This window comes from Silurus meridionalis, chromosome 11 (genome assembly GCF_014805685.1).
Source record: "Silurus meridionalis isolate SWU-2019-XX chromosome 11, ASM1480568v1, whole genome shotgun sequence".
NCBI classification, from domain to species: domain Eukaryota; kingdom Metazoa; phylum Chordata; class Actinopteri; order Siluriformes; family Siluridae; genus Silurus; species Silurus meridionalis.
In genome coordinates, this window is record NC_060894.1 from 5,485,261 (window position 1) to 5,510,838 (window position 25,578).

At 37.4% G+C, this 25,578-nt stretch overlaps 8 protein-coding genes and 2 pseudogenes across 11 annotated transcripts in view; all 10 read right to left on the reverse strand.

Moving 5' to 3' along the window:
• The window catches only part of LOC124393520, a 243,501-nt gene that overhangs the window by 102,166 nt on the left and 115,757 nt on the right, over window positions 1-25,578 (reverse strand).
• Window positions 62-11,242, reverse strand: LOC124393327 (protocadherin gamma-A12-like). 3 transcript variants are annotated; one of them, XM_046861071.1, is made up of 2 exons: window positions 8,564-11,242; window positions 62-77 (listed from the first exon to the last, which is right to left on the reverse strand). In XM_046861071.1, exons 1-2 carry the CDS (start codon window positions 10,973-10,975, stop codon window positions 72-74), a joined length of 2,418 nt encoding a protein of 805 aa, XP_046717027.1. In that variant the 5' UTR covers window positions 10,976-11,242; the 3' UTR covers window positions 62-71. The 3 variants fall into 3 exon arrangements, with proteins under 3 accessions (XP_046717027.1, XP_046717025.1, XP_046717026.1); XM_046861069.1 differs by lacking the exon at window positions 62-77 and adding an exon at window positions 2,418-2,877; XM_046861070.1 differs by lacking the exon at window positions 62-77 and adding an exon at window positions 2,418-2,872 and having other exon boundaries at window positions 8,564-11,241.
• On the reverse strand, window positions 2,418-24,637 carry LOC124393326 (annotated as a pseudogene).
• LOC124393334 overlaps window positions 2,418-25,578 on the reverse strand; it is a 99,392-nt pseudogene continuing 76,231 nt past the window's right edge.
• The window catches only part of LOC124393332 (protocadherin gamma-A12-like), a 94,346-nt gene continuing 71,185 nt past the window's right edge, over window positions 2,418-25,578 (reverse strand). The window contains exon 2 of the mRNA XM_046861077.1: window positions 2,418-2,872. Within this exon, the coding sequence (XP_046717033.1) occupies window positions 2,867-2,872 (6 nt within the window). The 3' untranslated portion in view covers window positions 2,418-2,866. The remainder of the gene's footprint in view (window positions 2,873-25,578) is intronic.
• LOC124393330 (protocadherin beta-16-like) overlaps window positions 2,418-25,578 on the reverse strand; it is an 88,085-nt gene continuing 64,924 nt past the window's right edge. The window contains exon 2 of the mRNA XM_046861075.1: window positions 2,418-2,872. Within this exon, the coding sequence (XP_046717031.1) occupies window positions 2,867-2,872 (6 nt within the window). The 3' untranslated portion in view covers window positions 2,418-2,866. The remainder of the gene's footprint in view (window positions 2,873-25,578) is intronic.
• LOC124393337 (protocadherin gamma-A12-like) overlaps window positions 2,418-25,578 on the reverse strand; it is a 78,119-nt gene continuing 54,958 nt past the window's right edge. Inside the window, exon 2 of the mRNA XM_046861080.1 lies at window positions 2,418-2,872. Coding sequence (XP_046717036.1) covers window positions 2,867-2,872 — 6 coding nt within the window. The 3' untranslated portion in view covers window positions 2,418-2,866. The remainder of the gene's footprint in view (window positions 2,873-25,578) is intronic.
• LOC124393331 (putative protocadherin beta-18) overlaps window positions 2,418-25,578 on the reverse strand; it is a 69,385-nt gene continuing 46,224 nt past the window's right edge. Inside the window, exon 2 of the mRNA XM_046861076.1 lies at window positions 2,418-2,872. Within this exon, the coding sequence (XP_046717032.1) occupies window positions 2,867-2,872 (6 nt within the window). The 3' untranslated portion in view covers window positions 2,418-2,866. The remainder of the gene's footprint in view (window positions 2,873-25,578) is intronic.
• LOC124393329 (protocadherin beta-16-like) overlaps window positions 2,418-25,578 on the reverse strand; it is a 64,851-nt gene continuing 41,690 nt past the window's right edge. The window contains exon 2 of one of the 2 annotated variants that reach the window (XM_046861073.1): window positions 2,418-2,872. In XM_046861073.1, the coding sequence (XP_046717029.1) occupies window positions 2,867-2,872 (6 nt within the window). In that variant the 3' untranslated portion in view covers window positions 2,418-2,866. Of the gene's footprint in view, window positions 2,878-25,578 lie in introns of both variants that reach the window. The other variant, XM_046861072.1, reaches the window with a different exon arrangement.
• The window catches only part of LOC124393336 (protocadherin gamma-A3-like), a 56,603-nt gene continuing 33,442 nt past the window's right edge, over window positions 2,418-25,578 (reverse strand). Inside the window, exon 2 of the mRNA XM_046861078.1 lies at window positions 2,418-2,872. Within this exon, the coding sequence (XP_046717034.1) occupies window positions 2,867-2,872 (6 nt within the window). The 3' untranslated portion in view covers window positions 2,418-2,866. The remainder of the gene's footprint in view (window positions 2,873-25,578) is intronic.

The window sequence follows — 25,578 nt, forward strand, 5'->3', positions numbered from 1 at the left end:
TCTACAGAGACAGCAGGGAAAGGAGAAGTGTAGGAGAGTGGAGGTTAGGGTTGGTACTTTAAATGTTGGTACTATGACTGCAAAAGGAAGAGGAGAAAGCTTAAGTTATGTGTTCAGGAGACCAAGTGGAATGGGAGTAAGTTAAAAGTCTGTTAAAAAATATCGCTGCCCTTTGTTACAACCCAAGCTTTCCAGAAATGGACATACTTATCCCTATTTAAAAATTGTTGCCAATATTACCTACAAACGCTCCCCTCTAGGACTGACTATCGCACTTGACAAAAAAAGGTCTATCCTGTAAACACAGAAAATAAAAACACCCAACATTTACAAAAATAAAAAACACATATTTTAGCTGCAATTGATTCATCCAATGATGCCAAGAAACAAAACGAGTGCACATCAACCATACTGATAGTGACGTTATTCAATAATCATTATTACAATATAAATGGTATAATGAAAAGCTAATTTAAACTGAAAAAAGTCTGATGTTGCCTGCTCTTTTTGGAGAATCAAATAGAAATAGCTCTTCCCTTAATAATAAAACATTCACTAGGAGGGACTGTGTCTGGTTTACATCTCTATTCGCCTGAATCTTGTCAAATAGCAGCATCCCACATAATCAGCACTAATTGAAATCTGAAGAATTCAATTAAAGCAATGAAACCATGGCAAAATAAATGGGACTGTAAAAAAATGTTTTACAAATGATTACTTTGGAGATTATTTGGAAGTGACTAAGACTGAATTAATTTACGTACCAAAGATATTGAAAGTGTTGAATGGAAATAGAAAAACATTTAAACAAAAGAAAAATTCCATTTGCAATTTCAGCTTTAAGCCCTCATTTTCATTTCTGAAGGCACTTTCTAAAAACATCTACATACAAATAGAGTCACTCAGTTGACATAGGCTAAAAAAGATTAAACTGTCTAGATGATAAATGTGAAACATTTGATCTGTAATTTTTAAACATTGTAATATTAATCACTGAGCTATTTTGGAATGCTCAAAATAAGAGAATTGTGTTGCAGTTCAGTAATAATGTTTTATGGCATATGCAACCAGATAGTAGCATTACTTTCAATTTATAGATTATTTTCTTATTGCATGCTGAAAAAGATTAACTGAACTTCTATTCTAAATTATTGATTAGACAAAAACTAAACAATAAATATCAAAAACATATGTATTTAAAACTTTTCACGAAAATGTTGGCATCTCCAGGGTGGAACAAGCAAACAGGAAGATTTCGAACTAGAACCTGGCAACTCTGGGACATCAGCAATTGTTTGGAACCAGTGTTTGGAACCAGTGTGACCTCGTTTTGTTTTTCCTTACAACATCCAGTGACTCTGGGTCTTGCTGTTTTTTCTTCTTTCATAGTGTGTTGGATAGTTTCTGTAAAAGTTGGGTTCCCAATTAAAACACTGTCCTCTGAGGGTAAAATACGTGTTGTCTGTTTTGAGTCAATTGTCATAAAAACTTATTAAAAAATTATAGAACCAGACTGAGGAACAGCTAAACTCCCAGGTTGTGGAACACTGATTCATGTCATAGGTCATATGCCATGGCAAGACTAACCACTAACAAGACACAGGGTATGAAGGTCTCTCTGAGGAAAAGATTTCACACAGATGGGGGTTTCGAGATGTGCTGTTCAAGGTCTTTTAAACAAGAAACAAGCAAATCTGAGGACAGTAAATGTCGTAGTAAGCCAAGAAAACCAGTGGTACCCAGATACACCAATTTATTGCTAAGTGAATCCACTATGCATGAAAACACGGAAACCAGGGTACAGAAAACTGGCAGCAGGTGCTCCAGGCAGATGAGTAAAAAATATAAAAAAATATGACTGTAGGAAATACGTGAAGAGGGGCACAATAATAAATGTCTGCAAGCAATAGTGAATAGTGAATTGGTCAGGTTTAATTTACAATACCACCCGGGAGGCATCTGATGGCCTCAAATTTATTCTGCAGCAGGGCAACAACGCCAAACTCACAGTTAATGCCATTAAGAACTATCTTCAGCATAGAGAAGAACAAGGAATCCTGGAAAAGATGGCTTGGCCCTAACAGAGCCCTGTTCTCAACATTATTGAGTATGTCTGGGATCATATGAAGAGGTAATAGGATACACAGCAGCCAACATCCAAAGGAGGTCAGTTCTCCAAGATGTTTGTAAAAACTTACCTGTTGAGTGTGCAAATGTACCTAGAAGAATTGATGCTGTTTTTCAGGCAATGGGTAGTCACACTAAATATTGATTTGGATTTCATTTCCTCTGTTCTTCTACTTTGTTAATTTATAATAAGAAACTATTAACACTTCCATTTTCCAAGCATTCTTACTTTAAAGCATTTTTTCCCACATCTTATATAATATGTAATATTCATTGTGCCTGACATTTTCTGATTCAGTATACATGTTTTAATTCAATTTGCCATTACATGATGACAAACATTTACAATTTTTTTAAATATACTGCTAAATCTACCTTTGTGTACAAGCAAAACCTTTGTTATACATTCTAATGATAAATTCTATCATTAAACACTTTACTAGGTACATTAAAAGTACATGGAGTGCTTATGCATATTTGTACAGGTAGAATGAACACTTAATATAAGGTATGCACAAATGTTTTAGGTGAAACATGTTTATGTTATGAAATTTGTGTGACATTATTCATAGGTTACTAATAAACATACCAATCCCAATTCACATGCAATGTGTTTATCAGATCACACTATAGCTGAATACATCAATAAGATTTCGACTAATGATTAAAAAAAGGTTATTTTTAAGAATTACACATGCAAATCATGATTCTCACAAGCACCATAATAAACAACTAAAGATTAGTCCTTACCTTGTGAAGCACAAAATAAGTCATCCGATGAAAAGTGCATGGAAAAGATAAAAAATACAAAGAAAAAAATTAGTGTCACATTCAACATATATTTATCCTCTTCTTGCTTTGTTTCCTGTTCATGGAAAAAACAAATCTGTAATTGTGAAAAGATAAAAAAAAAAAAGCTAATATATAGAAATATGCAGTCAGATTATCACAAGAAATAACAGACTTTTAAAATACATTAAAAAAAATACATTATTGCATAAAAAGGTAACTGCCACCTCCAGTGCATACATGCAACAAGTGAAGAGTATTAACAAAGTTATATTCAAAGGAAAAACATAGATAGATAGATAGATAGATAGATAGATAGATAGATAGATAGATAGATAGATAGATAGATAGATAGATAGATAGATAGATAGATAGATAGATAGATAGATAGATAGATAGAGTTCCGTGTTTGTATTCGTGTTTGTATTCGTGTTTATATTCGTTTGTTTGTGTTTTTCTCTTTTAATAATCCTAAATTGTTTGTCTTCCTGACTTGTGCCTGTAGTCAGTTAAACTCGACTACCACTATATCTTCTCTCACTTTATCTTATTTGTGTATCCGAAATCTGTTCGTGATTATGAGCACTATGCCGGCTGTGTGTCTGACTTTGAGCACAGGTGAGGACTCGTTCGATTTGCAAACGGTGGCGTTGGAGATGGAGGTTTTGGAGAAACAGATTCGCGAGCTGCATGAAAAGCATGCCCGGCTGCGAGAGCGGAAAGCGGCGCTGGAAACATCCCGGCGGACGCGCACTCGTCCCAGGTAAATTCCGGGTTGAACCTAACGCCCCAGCACCTCAACTCCGCGTGTTTCTCTGCCCAGACCCAGCGCACCTACAACTCCGGCAAAGGTGCAACATGGACCCTGGATGCGGCAGCAGCGGAAGAGACAAGCAAAGCCCCGGTCGAGGACGTCTCCCCCGCCACCACTACAGGCCTTCGAGATCTCGACCGAGAACCGCTTCGCCCCTCTCCGCGAGACGGAACGCGACACTGTGATTCTCGGAGATTCCATCGTCCGGCATGTCCGCGCTACCGGAGCTAAAGGTAAGGTGCACACTCGCTGTTTTCCTGGTGCTCGTGTTCTTGATGTCGCTGCGCAGGTACCCGCGGTCCTGAAGGAGAACTTCGGAGCGGTTGTTCTTCATGCCGGAACGAACGACACCAGGCTGAGACAAACGGAGGTATTAAAGAGGGATTTCAGGATCCTGGTGGAGACGGTACGCAGCACATCACCCACAACGAGGATCATAGTGTCAGGACCTCTTCCCACTTACCAGCGAGGGGCTGAGAAGTTTAGTAGACTTTTAGCTCTAAATGAATGGTTACAGTCATGGTGTCGAGAACATAAACTTCTCTTTGTTAATAACTGGAACTGTTTCTGGAGCGTCCTAGGTTCTTCCGCCCTGATGGCCTGCACCCCAGCAGAGTTGGAGCAGCAGTGCTATCAGATAACATCTCTAGGATACTTCACACCATCTGACTGGTAAGACATCAGGAAATCTTCGACAATGAGAACACGATACAACAGACCAAATAGTTACAAGTTCACACACAGCCCAGTTTATAGAAACCGTATCTATCCCTCCTGTAGCAAAACCAAGAAGTAAATACACAAGATCCAGAAACAATCTCATTGAAGTTAAAACTGAAAATGCCAGATAAACAAACACCAAAAAGTTTTAAAGTTTGGTCTTTTAAACATTAGATCACTTGCACCCAAAGCACTGATTATAAATGAGATGATCACAGAGAATAATCTCGATGCACTCTGTCTCACTGAGACCTGGATTAAACCAGGTGATTATATGGGTCTAAACGAGTCGACACCGTCAGGATATGTTTATAAGCATGAGCCCGTCAGACTGGTCGTGGGGGTGTAGGAACCATTTATACTGCTTCTCTTAATGTTAGTCAGATGTTAGGATTCAGCTTTAAATCATTTGAAGTGCTCGTTCTTAAAGTTGTACTTTCGGACATACATAGTAAACTCGCTCTGGTCACCGTGTACAGACCCCCAGGACCCTCGCTGATTTTCTTCAAGAGTTTGCTTGTTTTCTATCAGATCTCTTGATCAATTTTGATAAAGTGCTGCTTGTAGGAGATTTTAATATTCATGTAGATGATGTAAACGATGCTCTAGGATTATCATTTGTTGACTTATTAAACTCTTTTGGGGTTAAACAAAACGTCACCAGACCAACTCATCGCTTTAACCACACACTAGACTTAATAATATCCCACGGAGCAGACGTCACTGATATAGATATTTTACCTCAGAGTGATGACATCACAGACCATTACCTCATACTGTACACACTACCGGTAGAGCAGATTAGCCGTGTTGCACCACGTTATCGACCTGGTAGGACTATTGTTCCAACCACTAAGGACAGATTCGTAAATAACCTGCCTGATTTATCTCAATTTCTCACTAAACCCATAACTACTATTAATCTTGATGAGATAACTAAGAACATAGACCTTATCCTCACTAGCACATTAGACACCGTTGCCCCTATCCGGTTAAAAAAGGTTAGAGACCAAGCACCTGCATCTTGGTATAATAGTCATACACATGCCCTCAAGAGAACAGCACGTAATCTGGAGAAAATGGAGGAAAACTAAATTGGAGGTATTTAGAATCGCGTATAAAGACAGTATGCTCAGCTACAGACGGGCGCTAAAAGCTGCTAGAGCTGAACACCTGAGCAAACTTATAGAAAACAACAAAACAATCCCAGGTTCCTTTTCAGTACAGTAGCTAAACTAACTACAAATCAGGGCTCTGAAAATTGTGTTCCATCACAGTTTAGTAGTGAGGACTTTATGATTTTCTTCACTGAAAAATAGATAACATTAGAAAAACAATTGTGGCAGTTCAACCTCTTACAGCATCTCCTGAGACAGTGTTACCTTCAACTCCACAACTCCACTGTTTTACATGTATAGGACAGGAAGAGCTGTATAATGTTATTGCCAAAGCTAAATCGACAACATGTCAGTTAGATCCAATTCCTACTAAATTACTGAAGGAAGTGTTATATACAACTGGTGAGCCTCTTCTAAATATTATTAACTCCTCACTATCTTTAGGTCACGTCCCTAAATCCCTCAAGTTAGCAGTTATTAAGCCCCTCATTAAAAACCTAATCTGGATCCAAACACGTTATCAAATTACAGACCAATTTCAAATCTCCCATTTATGTCTAAGATTTTAGAAAAGATTGTCGCTGCACAGTTATGTTCCTACCTGCAAGAGAACAATATCTTTGAAGAATTTCAGTCAGGTTTTAGGCCCCATCATAGCACAGAAACTGCTCTAGTTAAAATAACTAATGACCTGTTTTTAGCTTCAGACCAAGGCTTCATCTCGCTGTTGGTTTTACTAGATCTTAGTGCTGCATTCGACACTATAGACCATGATCTCCTCCTAGATCGCTTACAAAATTACATCGGCATTCAGGGACAGGCATTAAGCTGGTTTAAATCCTACCTGTCCGATCGTTACCATTTCGTAGATTTGAATGGAGAGCTATCCAGGCTAATGCAAGTAAATTATGGCGTGCCGCAAGGTTCAGTTCTAGGACCCCTGCTCTTCACAATATACATGCTTCCGTTAGGAAATATTATTAGAAGGCATGGAATTAGCTTCCATTGTTATGCTGATGATACTCAGCTATATATTTCATCTAAACCAGGCGATACAGCTCAATTAACCCGGATGACTGAGTGTGTTAAGGAACTAAGAGATTGGATGACCCATAACTTTCTACTTTTAAATTCTGATAAGACTGAGATTTTGCTCATCGGCCCAAAAACTGGTATACAGACGCTCCAGCATCTCAACCTGCATTTAGACGGATGTTCTGTAACCACTAGTTCAACGGTAAAAGACCTGGGTGTTATTTTAGACAGCGACTTGTCTTTCAAAAATCACATCAATCAGGTTACAAAACAGCCTTCTTTCACCTTAGAAATATTTCTAAGCTAAGAAATATGTTGTCTATATCCGATGCAGAGAAGCTCGTCCATGCGTTTATGACCTCCAGAATAGACTACTGTAATGCGTTACTAGGTGGATGTCCTGCTTCATTAATAAACAAGCTTCAGTTAGTCCAGAATGCAGCAGCCAGAGTTCTTACAAGGTCAAAAAAATATGATCACATAACCCCGATCTTATCGTCCCTACATTGGCTTCCTGTTAAGTTTCGAATAGACTACAAACTATTACTTCTCACTTATAAAGCACTAAATGGTTTGGCTCCGTGTATCTATCCAGTCTTTTAACACGCTACAATCCGCCACGCCCCTGAGATCTCAAAACTCTGGGCTTCTAGTAGTTCCTAGAATAGCAAAGTCCACTAAAGGTGGTAGAGCATTTTCACATTTAGCTCCTAAACTCTGGAATAGTCTTCCTGACGGTGTTCGGGGCTCAGACACACTCACCCAATTTAAGTGTAGATTAAAACGTATCTTTTAGCAAAGCCTACACATAACACACATCACATCATAACCTTGTGCTCCAGAACATCTGATCACATGCACATTATCAACTTGTGCTGTTAATATCATGAACAGCAGCTACGCTAATTCCTCTCCACTGCTTCTCTTTCTCTCCCCATCCCGAGGCATCCTGAGGTTGCTCCAGCTCCAGTCACCTCCCACCTCGTGATGATTACGGACCTTTAAAGAAGTAGATGCCGAACTCACAAACATCCTGAACCATCTAGAGACGTACCAGTGCCATTTGGATCCCGCTACATGTGTGGAGTTTTGACATTGGACCTCCTGGAGTGTTTAAAGGCTCTGGCATGGAGAAGCTGATGCTGGATCTGTGGTGATCACAAATGCTGAGCTTATAAAACTCGGAGCTACTAACCATATAGACTGTTTAAGACTGCAGAAAGAACATTACTTATAATCTTATACTCCAGTAATCATGTTAGTTCTCACTCTCCAGTGTTCTGTATTGTTGAAAGATTTATGATCAAACTCTTGATGTCACCCAGATGAGGATGGGTTCCCCTTTTGAGTCTGGTTCCTCCCAAGGTTTCTTCCTCATAACATCTAAGGGAGTTTTTCCTTGCCACAGTCGCCACGGCTTGCTCATCAGGGACAAATGCACACCATTCACCATCACTGTTGATTTGTGTAAAGCTGCTTTGAGACAATGTCTGTTGTGAAAAGCGCTATACAAATAAACTTGACTTGACTTGACTTGATAGATAGATAGAATATGACTTTGATTAGCAAGGATTAGTAAAATAAATATTGCTTAAAATGATATTCAACACAAAGTTTGGCCCATAGTAAAAGTACCTCTAGAAGTAATTGTAACCTTTTTTACGATGTGATTTAATTAAAGCCACTCGGTTAAAAGTCTTACGCCATAAAGTCTTAACAGAATCTCAAAATAAAGCCCAAAATTAAATAAATGATATAAAGGTATAAAGATGTTTATGCATTTTATAAAGATTTTGCACAACCCAACATTTTTATTTTATTGTATGCCATTAAAAAGAAGGAAATATGCTACTACCCATGTAAACATTAAAAATGTATCTTTTTTTTTTTGTTCAAGTTGTGTTAAGTTGTTTTAACTGCAACCATAAATAAATTACCATCTAAAACTATATTTTCTCACCTCATCATCATCAGTTGTATTGTTAAGTGTAATCAAACTCGCTGCTAGAGTGTCATTTTGAACCTTCTTCAAAGTTCCCTCAGCAGTAAGTGTCATATCATTGTAAGAAGTGATGAACTTAAAGTCACTGGTGCGTGATCCTGTAGATAGATACGTGTCATAATTGTAAGAACCGCGGAGAGTTCCAGCTCCCTCCACTTCTGCATAGTTTGGAGGGAGATATGCACTGGGAATGGCCACTGCTCCATCAAACAACAGTCTGGGTTTTCTTCTGTGACAAAATCTCACAGCCAGGATCAGAATAATAAAAGTCAGAAAGAAGGTGGTGACGGAAACAAGTGCAATAATTAAATAAAAAGTAAGTTTGGAATTGCTCTCCTCATAAGTCATGTCTTTAAGTTCTGGAACTTCAGCAAGATTATCAGAAATAAGTAAATATACAGAACAGGTAGCAGATAGAGGCGGCTGACCGCTATCTTTCACTGAGATAACAAGATTCTGTTTCATGCTGTCAGATTCAGTAATGTCCCTCTGAGCTCTGATCTCTCCACTATGGAGGCCAATAGAAAAAAGTCCTGGATCAGTAGATTTAATGATCTGATAGGACAGCCATGCATTCTGTCCAGAGTCAGCATCCACAGCGATCACTTTGGAGAGCAGAGATCCAGAGAGGGCAGATTTTGGGACCATCTCAGTCATTAAAGACTTTCCCTCCTCAGCAGGGTATAATATTTGTGGAGCATTATCATTCTCATCTGATATGAACACACTCACAGTGACATTGCTGCTGAGTGGAGGAGAACCATTGTCTCTGGCTACAATCTGAACTTTAAAGTCTCTAAACTTTTCATAATCAAATGATCTCACAGCATGGATCACTCCAGTATCTGAGTTTATAGATAACAGTGAGGAGACTGAAACACCATTTATCTCACTGGAGAACAGAGAATACAGTACTGTACCATTCTGCCTCCAGTCTGGGTCTTTTGCAGTAACAGCACTAATAGATGTTCCTGGTTTGTTATTTTCCATTACATATGCAGTGTAGGATTGCTGCTCAAATACAGGAGGATTGTCATTGATATCGGATACAGAAAGATGAATGATTATAGATGAAGATAGAGGTGGAGAGCCTCCATCTGTAGCAGTGATTGTTATGTTGTAATCCTTATCTGATTCTCGATCTAAGAAATTTGTGCTAATTAAAGAAAAATAGTTCTTAATAGATGGATTTAATTTGAAAGGCACATTTCCATTAATTGAACAACGAATCTGTTTATTTTCTCCTGAATCTTTATCCTGAACATTTATAATTGCTATTTCAGTTCCTACAACAGTGTTCTCTGGTATCGGATTGTTTACAGACGTAAGAATAATTTTAGGAGCATTGTCGTTTTCATCAGTGACATCTATAACAACACTCGCTGTGGATGCTAAACCAGATCCATCTTTAGCTTGTATTCTTAGTTCATAATATTTTTCCTCTTCATAATCAATCACTCCGCTAACCTTAATTTCTCCAGTGACTTTATCGATATTAAATAATTGCACTGCATTATCAGCAATGCGACTGAATTCATATGTAACCGCACCGTTTGCTCCTTCATCTGCATCTTCTGCACTCACATTAACTACTTCTGTTCCTATTGGTGCGTTTTCAGCTAAAACCACTTTATATACAGGTTGACTGAACACCGGAACATTGTCATTGGCATCAAGCACAGTGATGTGTATTACAGCAGTCGCTGATCTCTGAGGAATCCCTCCATCCACTACCGTAAGAATCAAGTCAACGTTCTTCTTTTGTTCGCGATCCAGCTCTTTATCAAGCACAAGCTCTGCGTGTTTACCATTTTCGGTGTTTCCTTTCACAAACAAAACAAAATTGTCGTTGTTTTCTAGCGAATAGCCATTCACTCCGTTTTGCCCGATATCAGAATCGTGAGCTTCATCCAAACGGAAGTGCTGCCCTTTAACAGCGGACTCTGGAATTTCGAGGTTTATGTGCTCATTAAGAAATCTTGGCGCGTTGTCATTTATATCCTGAATATTCAGGAATATGCGATGCACCTCAAGCGGATTGGCTAAAACGAGCTCATAATTCAAGATGCAATTTATCCTTGGACCACAAAGCACCTCTCGATCGATTCTCTCCACTACTATCAAATCTCCAGAATTCAGATTGATGTCAACGTAGCCTTTACTGCTGTCTTCAGTGTTTATTCGCGCTTTACGTGCTGATAAACCTTGCACTCCTAACCCGACGTCTTTTGCAATATTTCCGACCACATACTGACTTCGGGTTTCCTCTGGAACTGAATAGGTTAGATCTGCACAGGCGGCGGGGAAGAGAAGAAAAAAGAGCGCCGTGAAAATAGTAGGTGGCAGAAAAGAAAGGTCCCTGCATCCCATATTTGCAGATTTGAAATTGTATACTCCCGACGAATCTATCGTAAGTGGGTTTTGCAATCCAAACTGAATTAATTGGTCAAAAATCTCACTCGGAAGAGAACTGACAGATTACTCCATGTTGGGTGCAGCTTGCTTATGTCGTCAGTGATGTCTAAAGATGAATATTTTAGTGATAGGAAATGCCCCGCAAGACGTGATGTGATGGTGAACAGCGACGCTCGGAGCATATTGTGCTTTACTACAAGTCTAAATTAGCCGAATATTTATAAAATGTAAGCATGAAGTGTAAACATGGGTCAGCTTTTTTGATTATGTTTCGAATTTACCGACTATAAAACATCAAATTAATTTTATTTATTCAAATCACCAAATTATTAGGCATTTATAATGAATGATTGTAAAGTTAGAATATTGATAAATAATATAAAGTAAATATAAATATAAATATAAATAAAAGGACAAATGCCAATTGTATATAAAGTCTATTTGTTCAGTTTTTGCTGCACTGCATAGAAAAAAATATATATATATATATATATATATATATATATATATATATATATATATATATACACACACACACACACACACAAAATATATAAATTCTATATTCTAAACACATTTAGATCAGAACTTTTACTTTAAAGCAAATTACACTACGAGATGAAAATAAGAATGTACAAATTTGTTAATTTCATAGTTGAGGATTGTAGTAAGTATCTATACCTTATGGAGGGATTCATTTTTATTAGATTTTTAGGAGACTTATTTGCTTTTAGAAGATAAGATACTTCACTATGTGATAGATAGTCTGCATGCCTTATACATAAAAGATTAAAAAAAAATAATAATAAATAAATAAACAATAGTACTTCCACTGCTACATTATTATAATTATTATTTTGTTGTTGTTAATTTATGTATAAGGCATGCAGACTATCTTTTACATAGTGAAGTATCCGTTCCAAGGCAATACTGAATAAACAGTGGCAAAGCACGGTTCAGCACCACGGATAGCGCTTAGATATAAGTACCATAACCAACACTTGCTAACTTTCCACAGCAAAGAAACCAATGCAGTAATGTTCTCATATATCTAACTTAAAAGGCCTTCTTGTGTATTTGGCAGAGCACAGATAGTTAAGTCCAAGTATTTCACATTATAACTACAAAGCAAAATTAAAACCACAATGTTCTGAGCCAATTATGACTATGAAATAAGTGTTCAGATATTACTTCAGAAGGTTTGATTCTCAAATATGTTAATGAAAGCTCCACAAAATAAAGAGTTTGTTTAGTTAGATGAAAATTCAGATTAAAAGACCATAATGACAAAGGACCAAAAATAGCCAAAGAATAAATAGCATCAATGATTTAAATGCAATAAAAACATTCCTAACATATAAAAATTCACTTTAAGTGTACAGAAATTGAAAACATTGCTGATAGTCAAATATAGGAGGATTTTAATTGATATCTGGAGATGGTGGCACGGCAGTAGCTCACAGTCGCCTCTCCGGACCCAAGATGGTGCTACTTTCACTTTGCAGCCCGCCTTATGCAACATATGGACATCGGAGCAACCGCTGTCCCTGTGTACCAACGGCAAACACTCAAGGAACTCAGAAACAACCCCAACAACACAAACAATTATGTGCGGCAAAAGCTAAGTGACCTTGGCGTGCTTCAAGAACCAGGCCTCCAGACCTCGGCGTTGCCTGTGGTGGATGGACGAAGGAGGGGGAATTGAAAGTGCTGCGCAAGAAAGCGGAAACACGGAAAGTGAGCAGGGATTAGTGCTAGGCTAAAAGCTAACCCTAACCAGCCTGCTCTACCATCTCTACTGCTGGCAAATGTCTGCTCCCTGGACAATAAATTGGACTACATCAGACTTCAACAAGCTACTCGGAGTGAGTACAGACACTGCTGCATGTTCATGTTTACTTAGGCGTGGGTGAGCAACAGAGTTCTGGACTTGAAATCACTGGTGCGTGATCCTGTAGGTAGATATGTGTCATAATTGTAAGAACTGCAGAGAGTTCCAGTTCCCTCCACTTCTGCATAGTTGGGAGGGAGATATGCACTAGGAATAGCCACTGCACCATCAGACAACAGTCTGGGTTTTCTCCTGTGGCAAAACTTCACAGCCAGGCTCAGAATAATAAAAGTCAGAGTGGAAAGCTAGTTGGACCAGATGACACACCAGTAGAAGCATTGAGATTTTTGGAAGAGATGGCAGTGGATTTTTTTAACTAGATTGTTTTACAAGATTTTGGAAGGTAAGAGGAAGCCCGAGGAATGGAGGAGTGTTCTGGTATCGATTTTTAAGAATAAGGGACATATGCAGACTTGCAGTAACTACAGTCGGATAAAGTTGATGAGTCACACCATAAAGTTATCAGAAAGAGTAGTGGAAGCCAGGCTGAGAGGAGACTTAAGCATCTGTGAGCAACAGTATGGTTTCATGCTGAGAAAGAGTACTATGGATGCAATATTTGCTTTGAAAATGTTGATTAAGAAGTATTAAGAATGTCAGAAAGAGTTGCATTGTGTGTTTGTGGATCTAGAGAAAGCGTACAACAGCGAACTTTGAATACGAGCAAAATATAATACGAGTTCACATTTTAAATAAATTTTGTATCGGGTTAAGAGTGTTGTATCGGCCTGCGAGCAAATATTTCACACCATATTGGCAATTTTCGTGGGCAAGTATAAATCAGACTCTCAAGTGATGCGCAGAAAGCAGAGTCACGCATTGCCACAGTCTCCGAGCAGAACTCGTAGAAGCAGCGCCTTGTAACCACCTGTTCTTTGTCGAGTTGTGACCGCTATTGTTCATTCAAAGACATTCTGCTGCATTGTAAAGTTAACATTACTGTATAGTATCATGACAATGGCCCCCAAGATGATTAAGAAAGACGGGAAGAAAGAGATGATTAATGTAGAAATTAAAAAGGAAATTATCGCAAAGTGTGAACAAGGTATGTGTGTGACAGACATTGCAAAACTGTACAATCGTACAACATCTACGATTTCCGATTTCCAAGGAGTAACCCGTTCCTCCTCTCTCGTCTCCCTCATGCCAGCTACGACTCTCCTCAAAGGTAAAGTGCAAGTTAATTTGTCAACTATTTCTATTTTTTATTGTGAATTATTAATTCTTATTTATTTTTGATGTAAGAGGGTATAATTTGTACAATAATTACCATTACAAAACCTTTAAAAATTAGTCTATGTGTATCTATAGATGTGTGGAACGCATCGAGTGAATTTTCTTTATTTCTTATAGGAAAAATTATTTTAGGATACAAGCATTTTAGGTTGCGAGCTTGCTACCAGAACAAATTAAACTCGTAACCCGAGGTACTACTGTATGAGTAATAAATAGAAAAAAGAACTGCAGTATTTGCTGTGTTTTTCTTTGATTGCTGGAATCTGACAGTTGACAAATAGAACAAAAATAAATGCACATTGTTTTATAAATATTAGAGCAAACTGTATAAGATGCAATTTAGAAGAAGAATGTCCAATAAAAAAACTGAACTTTAGGCAAATACTAAAAGTGATAATTCTTTAATGTGCTGGACTGTGCGACTTTCCAAAATGACGAATGACAACAGAGCTACAAAAATCTCAGCACCATGGACAGCCACCAGTGAACCAGGTTTGTGCTAAACTGTTTTTTTTTTATATATATGCCAAACCATTAGTTTGTAGAAAAAGAAAAAGAAAAAAGCTAAATTATGGAATTCATAATCAGACAAAAGTTGAATAAAAATCAAGTTGATTTGCTATTTTGCAATTTTCTGGCATATTTGGAAAAATCAAGAGCATGTGAAATATCTTCACCTCCAGTAAACAATGCTAATACTACCAAATCAGAATATTGTGCTAACTGTGCATGATCATGTCCTGCACACCAATTAAAACCAAATATTTAGACAAACTCATGATACAATGGAGGACAAATGTGTCTGTTTTTTAAATTACAACACACATACTTCATATTTCATAATAATTCTTACACACAGCATCCCACACAGAGTTGTGTACAAGCAGAAAATAACCAGGGTTGGACACAAGTTGACAAGGGTGGTGTAAACAAAAAAACAAAAAAGAGTGTGAAGAATTATGAAATGTGAATTGGTCAAATTTCACACCACATAAAGTTCAATAATGGTTAATGAAAGCGATGAGTACCATACAACCAGTCAAAACATGATTATTTGAAGTTGGAATAATTCAGAAGTAAGGTTATAAGACTCAAAATGAAGAATATAAAAAAAGAACAATACTTAAAAAAATATGAAAAACAGGGAGCTTTTTAAAAACTATATATATAATAATTCAATTTTAACCTAGATAAAATCTCCATTACGCAGGTGAGCAGAACACACCACTAATTTCACGCAGTGAAAAAAACCATCACCCAAGTAAAGTCAAATATTCTTACCTCATCTCCCTCTCCTGTGTTAAGGGTAATCAAATTTGAAGCTAAAGTATCATTATGAACCTTCTTCAAAGTAGCATCCGCAGTAAGTGTGGTGTCATTGTAAGACGTAATGAACTTGAAGTCACTTGTGCGTGATCCTGTAGTTAAATACGTGTCATAATTGTAAGAACTGCGAAGAGTTCCAGCTCCTTCCACTTCTGCATAGTTGGGAGGGAGATATGCACTGGGAATGGCCACTGCTCCATCAAACAACAGTCTGGGTTTTCTCCTGTGGCAAAACCTCACAGCCAAGCTCAGAATAATGAAAGTCAGAAAAAAGGTGGAGACGGAAACAAGTGCAATAATTAAATAAAAAGTCAGTTTGGAATTGCTCTCCTCATAAGTCATGTCTTTAAGTTCTGGAACTTCAGCAAGATTATCAGAAATAAGTAAATATACAGAACACGTAGCAGAAAGAGGAGGTTGTCCATTGTCTTTCACTGAGATAACAAGATTTTGTTTCATGCTGTCAGATTCAGTAATGTCCCTCTGAGCTCTGATCTCTCCACTATGGAGCCCAATAGTGAAAAGTCCTGGATCAGTAGATTTGATGATCTGATAGGACAGCCATGCGTTCTGTCCAGAGTCAGCATCCACAGCGATCACTTTGGAGAGCAGAGATCCAGATATAGCAGATTTAGGGACCATCTCAGTCATTAAAGACTTTCCCTCCTCAGCAGGGTATAATATCTGTGGAGCATTATCATTCTCATCTGATATGAACACACTCACAGTCACATTGCTGCTAAGTGGAGGAGAACCATTGTCTCTGGCTACAATCTGAACTTTAAAGTCTCTGAACTTTTCATAGTCAAATGATTTCACTGCATGGATCACTCCAGTATCGGAGTTAATTGACAAAAATGAGGACACCAAAACACCATTTATCTCACTGGGCAACAGTGAATACAGTACTGTACCATTCTGTCTCCAGTCTGGGTCTCTTGCAGTAACAGCATTTATTGAGGTTCCTGGTTTGTTATTTTCCATTACATATGCAGTGTATGACTGCTGCTCAAATACAGGAGGATTGTCATTGATATCTGATACAGAGAGATGAATGGTTATAGATGATGATAAAGGTGGAGAACCTCCATCAGTTGCAGTGATTGTTATGTTGTAATCTGTTTTAATTTCCCGATCAAGCATGCTTGTTGTTATTAAGGAAAAATAGTTTTTTATAGATGGAATCAATTTAAATGGTAAATTGTGAAGAAAATAACAATTTACATGTCGATTATCTCCTGAATCTTTGTCTTGTACATTAATAATTGCCACCTCAGTGCCTGCTGCAGAGTTCTCAGGTATTGGGTCGTTTAACGATTTAAGAATAATTCGAGGTTCATTGTCATTAACATCAATGATGTCTATAATAATTTTAGCAGATGATACTAGACCAGGACCATCTTTGGCCTGTACTCTCATTTCATAATATTTTTCCTTTTCATAATCGATGTTTCCACTCACTTTGATCTGTCCAGTTATTTTATCAAGAGAAAATAATTTTACCGATTTCTCAGATAAACGGCTGAGCTCATAAGTGACGTCACCGTTGGGTCCTTCGTCAGCATCAGTCGCCGTGACTGTAATCACCTCCGTGCCTACAGGCGCGTTTTCAACTAGACTCACTCTGTACACAGGTTCACTAAACACGGGAATATTGTCATTGGCATCCAGAACAGTAACATGTATAACAGCTGTCCCTGATTTCGGTGGATTTCCGCCATCAAATGCGGTAAGAATTAAATTAATATCATTCTGCTTTTCGCGATCGAGCTCTTTCTCCAGGACCAAAATAGCGGATTTTCCTCCGTCTGCGTTCTCATTCACTGTTAAAATAAAATGCTCATTTGCTTCAAGAGAATATCCTTGAACTGCGTTACGTCCTATGTCCAGGTCGTGAGCTTCTTCTAAAGGGAAACGCTCGCCTTTATGAGCCGACTCTGTTATTTCAAAACTGATCCGTTCTTTGGGAAAAAGGGGAGAGTTATCGTTTACATCCTCTATCTGCAATGAAATGCGATGCACTTCAAGTGGATTTTCCAACACAAGCTCGTAATTCAGAATGCAAGAAATTCTCGACCCGCAAAGATCCTCTCGGTCTATTGTTTCCGCCACGACCAAATTTCCGCTACTCAGATTAATGTCGCAGTAGCGTTTCGCGCTGTCGTCCGTCTCCACCCGAGCTTTACGAGCAGATAAACGTTTAGCATCAAGTCCAAGATCCTTTGCTAAATGTCCAATAACGTACTGACGCTTCGTTTCCTCCGGGACCGTGTAGCTCAAGTCTCCATGGACAGGGTGAAGAAAAGTCACAATAAAGCCAAGCGCAAACAATATCGAGAATAAACCGATGTTCCTTTCCATTCTACCGACATTTATTTTCATGTCTTTCATCGCCCTATGCTGTGGTATACATAAATTCAATTCCCCTCGTCTATTCGAAATCGGTACTGACAAAAAAAAAGCTAAATGCAGCAGCGTTTGTGGATGTCAGGAAGAGCTGGAAGTGACATGAAATGGGTGGAGAGCTTCGTTATATTTTACTCTGTAGGTGAACAGCGACGCTTTGAGTATTTGTTAGGATATTACACTATCATAGTCCTTTAACCTTTACTTTTTCCACGCCAGAGTAGAAAAGGCATAAATAAACTATTCACTAAACAAAATGCATTCGTTACAAAAATAAATATATCAGAATATACATTTTCAAATATAATAATTGCAAACAAAAAGTCATTCACAATTAACATTCATATGTTTGAGGCTTATATAAATCCAATTAATTCATGAAAGCATTTTCATGACCTTTTTTTTTTTTAACGTATATGTAAAATGATATGCATTAGCTAATAGATGATTAAATGGATAGCTATATTAATTAAATGCAATCAAACAGTAAATTAATTTATTGATTTCATTTGTAGGCATTATGTTTTAACTAAGCCATTATACAAACTATTTTTTTAATGCAGCAGAGAAAAATAATTACAGCTTTGGCCAAACGTTTTAAGAATTACACAATTATACATTTTTAGTCTGCTGGTTCAGTGTTTTTAGGTCTTTTTGTCAGATGTTACTATGGTATGGTTTTTAAGTCTGCTGGTTCAGTGTTTTTAGGTCTTTTTGTCAGATGTTACTGTGGTATATTGAAATGTAATTACAATAACTTCAAAGTCTTTCATTAACAATTGCATTAAATTTATGCAAAGAGCCAATATTTGCAGTCTTGAACCTTCTTTTTCAAGACCTCTGCACTTTGCCCTAGCATGCTGTCAATCAACTTCTGAGCCATATCCTGACTAATGATTTTCTATAAATTCAATGATTTTTCTATAAATTCAGTAGGTCACAATGCAGTAAAAAAATATCAATATATGCAACTATTAGTTTGTTAAAAAAAAAAAAAGAAAAAGAAAAATTATGGAATTCATAGCCAAAGAATAAATGGCATCAATGATTTAAATGCAATAAAAAACATTCCTAACATATCAAAATTCACATTGATTAAGTGTACAGCACTGATTGAAAACATTGCTGATAGTCAAAAATAGAAGGATTTTAATTGATATCTGCTACAGATACGCCATCTTGGTTCCTGGATCCAAGATGGCGGCCCGGCAGTAGCTCACAGCGGCCTCTCTGAACCCAACATGGTGCTACTTTCACTTTGTAGCCCGCCTTATGCAATATATGGACATCGAAGCAACCGGTGTCCCTGTGTACCAACGGCAAACACTCAAGGAACTCAAAAACAACCCCAACAACACAATAAACAATTATGTGTGGCAAAAGCTATGTGACCTTGTCGTGCTTCAAGAACCAGGCCTCCAGACCTCGGATGGACGAAGAGGGGGAATTAAAAGTGTTGCGCGTGAAAGCGGAAACTGAGCAGGGATTAGTGCTAGGCTAAAAGCTAACCCTAACCAGCCTGCTCTATCATCTCTACTGCTGGCAAATGTCTGCTCCCTGGACAATAAATTGGACTACATAAGACTCCAACAAGCTACTCTGCGTGAGTACAGACACTGCTTCTTCATGTTTTCTTAGGTGTGGCTGAGCAACAGAGTTCTAGACTTGAAGTCACTGGTGCGTGATCCTGTAGGTAGATACGTGTCATAATTGTAAGAACTGCAGAGAGTTCCAGTTCCCTCCACTTCAGCATAGTTGGAAGGGAGATATGCACTAGGAATAGCCACTGCACCATCAGACAACAGTCTGGGTTTTCTCCTGTGGCAAAACTTCACAACCAGGATCAGAATAAAAAGAATCAGAGTGGAAAGCTAGTTGGACCAGATGACACACCAGTAGAAGCATTGAGATTTTTGGGAGAGATGGCAGTAGAGTTTTTAACTAGATTGTTTTACAAGATTTTGGAAAGTAAGAGGAAGCCCGAGGAATGGAGAAGGAGTGTTCTGGTATCGATTTTCAAGAATAAGGGACATATGCAGACTTGCAGTAACTACAGGGGGATAAAGTTGATCAGTCACACCATGAAGTTATCAGAAAGAGTAGTGGAAGCCAGGCTGAGAGGAGATTTAAGCATCTGTGACCAACAGTATGGTTTCATGCCGAGAAAGAGTACTATGGACTCTGGAATATTTGCATTGAGAATGTTGATTAAGAAGTATTAAGGAGGTCAGAAAGAGTTGCATTGTGTGTTTGTGGATCTAAAGAAAGCGTACAACAGCGAACTTTGAATACGAGCAAATTGGAATACGAGCTTGCATTTTAAATAAATTTTGTATTGGGTTAAGAGTGTTGCATTGGCCTGCAAGCATTGATTTAACGCCATATGGGCATTTTTCGTGGGAAAGTATAAATGAGACTCTCAAGTGATGTGCAGAAAGCAGAATCACGCATTGCCACAGTCTCCGAGTAGCACTCATAGAAGCAGTGCCTTGTAACCACCTGTTCTTTGTCGAGTTGTGACCGCTATTGTGAATTCAAAGACATTTTCTGCTGCATTGTAAAGTTAACAGTACTGTATAGTATCATGACAATGGCCCCCAAGATGATTAAGAAAGACAGGAAGAAGAAGGAGATGATTAACGTAGAAATGAAAAAGGAAATTATTGCAAAGTGTGAACAAGGTATGCGTGTGACAGACCTTGCAAAACTGTACAATCGTACAACAGCTACGATTTCCAATTTCCAAGGAGTAACCTGTTTCTCCTCCTCTCTCGACTCCCTCACACCAGCTACGACTCTCTTCAAAGGTAAAGTGCGAGTTAATTTGTCAACTAGTTCTATTTTTTATTGTGAATTATTAATTCTTATTTATTTTTGATGTAAGAGGGTATAATTTGTACAATAATTACCAGTACAAAACCTTTAAAAAATAGTCTATGTGTATCTATAGATGTGTGGAACACATCGAGTGACTTTTCTTTATTTCTTATATGAAAATTATTTTAGGATACAAGCATTTTAGGTTGCGAGCTCGCTCCCAGAACAAATTAAACTCGTAACCCGACGTACTACTGTATGAGTAATAAATAGAGAAAGAACTGCAGTATTTGCTGTGTTTTTCTTTGATTGCTGGAATCTGACAGTTGACAAATGGAACAAAATTAAATGCACATTGTTTTATAAATATTAGAGCAAACTGTATAAGATGCAATTTAGAAGAAGAATGTCCAATAAAAAAACTGAACTTTAGGCAAATACTAAAAGTGAAAATTCTTTAATGTGCTGGACTGTGTGACTTTCCAAAATGACGAATGACATCAGAGCTACAAAAATCTCAGCACCATGGACAGCCACCAGTGAACCAGGTTTGTGCTAAACTGTTTTTGAAAAGTTGTCATATAACAATATATGTGCTTTACATAATAAGAATAAATCCACCTAGTAATTATTAGAAGCAAGAATAAACACGAGCTAATTAAAAAAATACATTTTAAGCCATTTCTTTACAAATATTATTCTTTTTCAGTAAATTCAGATGGACACAAAATATATAAAAAAAAAATAAAAAAATAATTATATTATATATATATATATATATATATGCCAAACCATTAGTTTGTAGAAAAAGAAAAAAGAAAAAAGCTAAATTATGGAATTCATAATCAGACAAAAGTTGAATAAAAATCAAGTTGATTTGCTATTTTGCAATTTTCTGGCATATTTGGAAAAATCAAGAGCATGTGAAATATCTTCACCTCCAGTAAACAATGCTAATATTACCAAATCAGATTATTGTGCTAACTGTGAATGATCATGTCCTGCACACCAATTAAAACGAAATATTTAGACACACTAATGATACAATGGAGAACAAATGTGTCTGTTTTTTTAAATTACAACACACAAACTTCATATTTCATAATAATTCTTACACACAGCATGCCACACAGAGTTGTGTACAAGCAGAAAATAACCAGGGTTGGAAACAAGTTGACAAGGATGGTGTAAGCAAAAAAACAAGAAATAGTGTGAAGAATTATGAAATGTAAATTGGTCAGAATTCACACCACATAAAGTTCAAAAATGGTTAATAAAAGCGATGAGTACCATACAACGTCAAAATATGATATATATATATATATATATATATATATAATTGGCATTTCATTTTAACCTAGATAAAATCTCCATTATGCAGGTGAACAGAACACCCCACTAATTTCACGCATTGAAAAAACTATCACCCAAGTAAAGTCAAATATTCTTACCTCATCTCCCTCTCCTGTGTTAAGGGTAATCAAATTTGAAGCTAAAGTCTCATTTTGAACCTTCTTCAAAGTAGCATCCGCAGTAAGTGTGGTGTCATTGTAAGACGTAATGAACTTGAAGTCACTTGTGCGTGATCCTGTAGTTAGATATGTGTCATAATTGTAAGAACTGCGAAGAGTTCCAGCTCTCTCCACTTCTGCATAGTTGGGAGGGAGATATGCACTGGGAATGGCCACTGCTCCATCAAACAACAGTCTGGGTTTTCTTCTGTGGCAAAACCTCACAGCCAGGATCAGAATAATGAAAGTCAGAAAGAAGGTGGAGACAGAAACCAGTGCAATAATTAAATAAAAAGTCAGTTTGGAATTGCTCTCCTCATAAGTCATGTCTTTAAGTTCTGGAACTTCAGCAAGATTATCAGAAATAAGTAAATATACAGAACACGTAGCAGAAAGAGGAGGTTGTCCATTGTCTTTCACTGAGATAACAAGATTCTGTTTCATACTGTCAGATTCAGTAATGTCCCTCTGAGCCCTGATCTCTCCACTATGGAGACCAATAGTGAAAAGTCCTGGATCAGTAGATTTGATGATCAGATATGACAACCATGCATTCTGTCCAGAGTCAGCATCCACAGCAATCACTTTGGAGAGCAGAGATCCAGATATAGCAGATTTAGGGACCATCTCAGTCATTAAAGACTTTCCCTCCTCAGCAGGGTATAATATCTGTGGAGCATTATCATTCTCATCTGATATAAACACACTCACAGTCACATTGCTGCTGAGGGGAGGAGAACCATTGTCTCTGGCTACAACCTGAACTTTAAAGTCTCTGAACTTTTCATAATCAAATGATTTCACTGCATGGATCACTCCAGTATCGGAGTTAATTGACAAAAATGAGGACACCAAAACACCATTTATTTCACTGGGCACCAGAGAATACAGTACTGTACCATTCTGCCTCCAGTCTGGGTCTCTTGCAGTAACAGCACTTATTGAGGTTCCTGGTTTGTTATTTTCCACTACATATGCAGTGTATGACTGCTGCTCAAATACAGGAGGATTGTCATTGATATCTGATACAGAGAGATGAATGGTTATAGATGATGATAAAGGTGGAGAACCTCCATCAGTTGCAGTGATTGTTATGTTGTAATCTGTTTTTATTTCTCGATCAAGCATGCTTGTTGTTATTAAGGAAAAATAGTTTTTTATAGATGGAATTAATTTGAATGGTAAATTGTGTAGAATATAACAATTTACATGTCGATTATCTCCTGAATCTTTGTCTTGTACATTAATAATTGCCACCTCAGTGCCTGCTGCAGAGTTCTCAGGCACTGGGTTGTTTAACGATTTAAGAATAATTCGAGGTTCATTGTCATTGACATCAATGATGTCTATAATAATTTTAGCAGATGATACAAGACCAGGACCATCTTTGGCCTGTACTCTCATTTCATAATATTTTTCCTTTTCATAATCGATGTTCCCACTCACTGTGATCTGTCCAGTAATTTTATCAAGAGAAAATAATTTTACCGATTTCTCAGATAAACGGCTGAGCTCATAAGTGACGTCACCGTTGGATCCTTCATCATCATCAGTCGCCGTGACTGTAATCACCTCCGTGCCTACAGGCGCGTTTTCAACTAGACTCACTCTGTACACAGGTTCACTAAACACAGGAATATTGTCATTGGCATCCAGAACAGTAACATGTATAACAGCTGTCCCTGATTTCGGTGGATTTCCGCCATCAAATGCGGTAAGAATTAAATTAATATCATTCTGCTTTTCGCGATCGAGCTCTTTCTCCAGGACCAAAATAGCGGATTTTCCTCCGTCTGCGTTCTCATTCACTGTTAAAATAAAATGCTCATTTGTTTCAAGAGAATATCCTGAACTGCGTTACGTCCTATGTCCAGGTCGTGAGCTTCTTCCAAAGGAAACGCCGCCTTATCAGCCGACTCTCTAATTTCAAAACTGATCCGTTCTTTGGGAAAAAGGGGAGAGTTATCGTTTACATCCTCTATCTGCAATGAAATGCGATGCACTTCAAGTGGATTTTCCAACACAAGCTCGTAATTCAGAATGCAAGAAATTCTCGACCCGCAAAGATCCTCTCGGTCTATTGTTTCCGCCACGACCAAATTTCCGCTACTCAGATTAATGTCGCAGTAGCGTTTCGCGCTGTCGTCCGTCTCCACCCGAGCTTTACGAGTAGATAAACGTTTAGCATCAAGTCCAAGATCCTTTGCTAAATGTCCAATCACGTACTGACGCTTCGTTTCCTCCGGAACCGTGTAGCTCAAGTCTCCATGGACAGGGTGAAGAAAAGTCACAATAAAGCCAAGCGCAAACATTATCGAGAATAAACCGATGTTCCTTTCCATTCTGCCGACATTCATTTTCATGTCTTTCATCGCCCTATGCTGTGGTATACATATTTTTAATTCCCCTCGTCTATTCGAAATCGGTAGTGACCAAAAAAAAAAGCTAAATGCAGCAGCGTTTATGGATGTCAGGAAGAGCTGGAAGTGACATGAAATGGGTGGAGAGCTTCGTTATATTTTACTCTGTAGGTGAACAGCGACGCTTTGAGTATTTGTTAGGATATTACACTATCATAGTCCTTTAACCTTTACTTTTTACTTTACTTTAACCACGCCAGAGTAATAAACGCATAAATGAACTATTCACTAAACAAAATGCATTCGTTACAAAAATAAATATCAGAATATCCAGTTTCAAATATAATAATTACAATCAAAAAGTCATCCACAATTAACATTTATCTGTTTGAAGGTTATATAAATCCAATTCATTCATGAAAGCATTTTCATGACCATTCTTTTTTATTTTTTAAAAGCATATGTAAAATTATATGCATTAGCTAATAGATGATTAAATGGATAGCTATATTAATTAAATGCAATCAAACAGTAAATTAATTTATTGATTTCATTTGTAGGCATTATGTTTTAACTAAGCCATTATACAAACTATTTTTTTAATGCAGCAGAGAAAAATAATTACAGCTTTGGCCAAACCTTTTGAGAATTACACAATTATACATTTTCACAAAGTCTGCTGGTTCAGTGTTTTTAGGTCTTTTTGTCAGATGTTACTATGGTATATTGAAATGTAATTACAATAATTTCAAAGTCTTTCATTAACAATTGCATTACATTTATGCAAAGAGCCAATATTTGCAGTGTTGACCCTTCTTTTTCAAGACCTCTGCAGTTTGCCCTAGCATGCTGTCAATCAACTTCTGGGCCATATCCTGAATAATAGATTTTTCTATAAATTCAATGATTTTTCTATAAATTCAGTAGGTCACAATGCAGTAAAAAAAAAAATAATATATGCAACTATTAGTTTTTTTTTTTTAAAAAAAAGCAAAATTATGGAATTCATAA

Bases quoted from the DNA above. Each gene is read 5' to 3' on its own strand.
- LOC124393327 (XM_046861069.1), bottom strand. From the start codon at position 10,975: ATGGGATGCAGGGACCTTTCTTTTCTGCCACCTACTATTTTCACGGCG.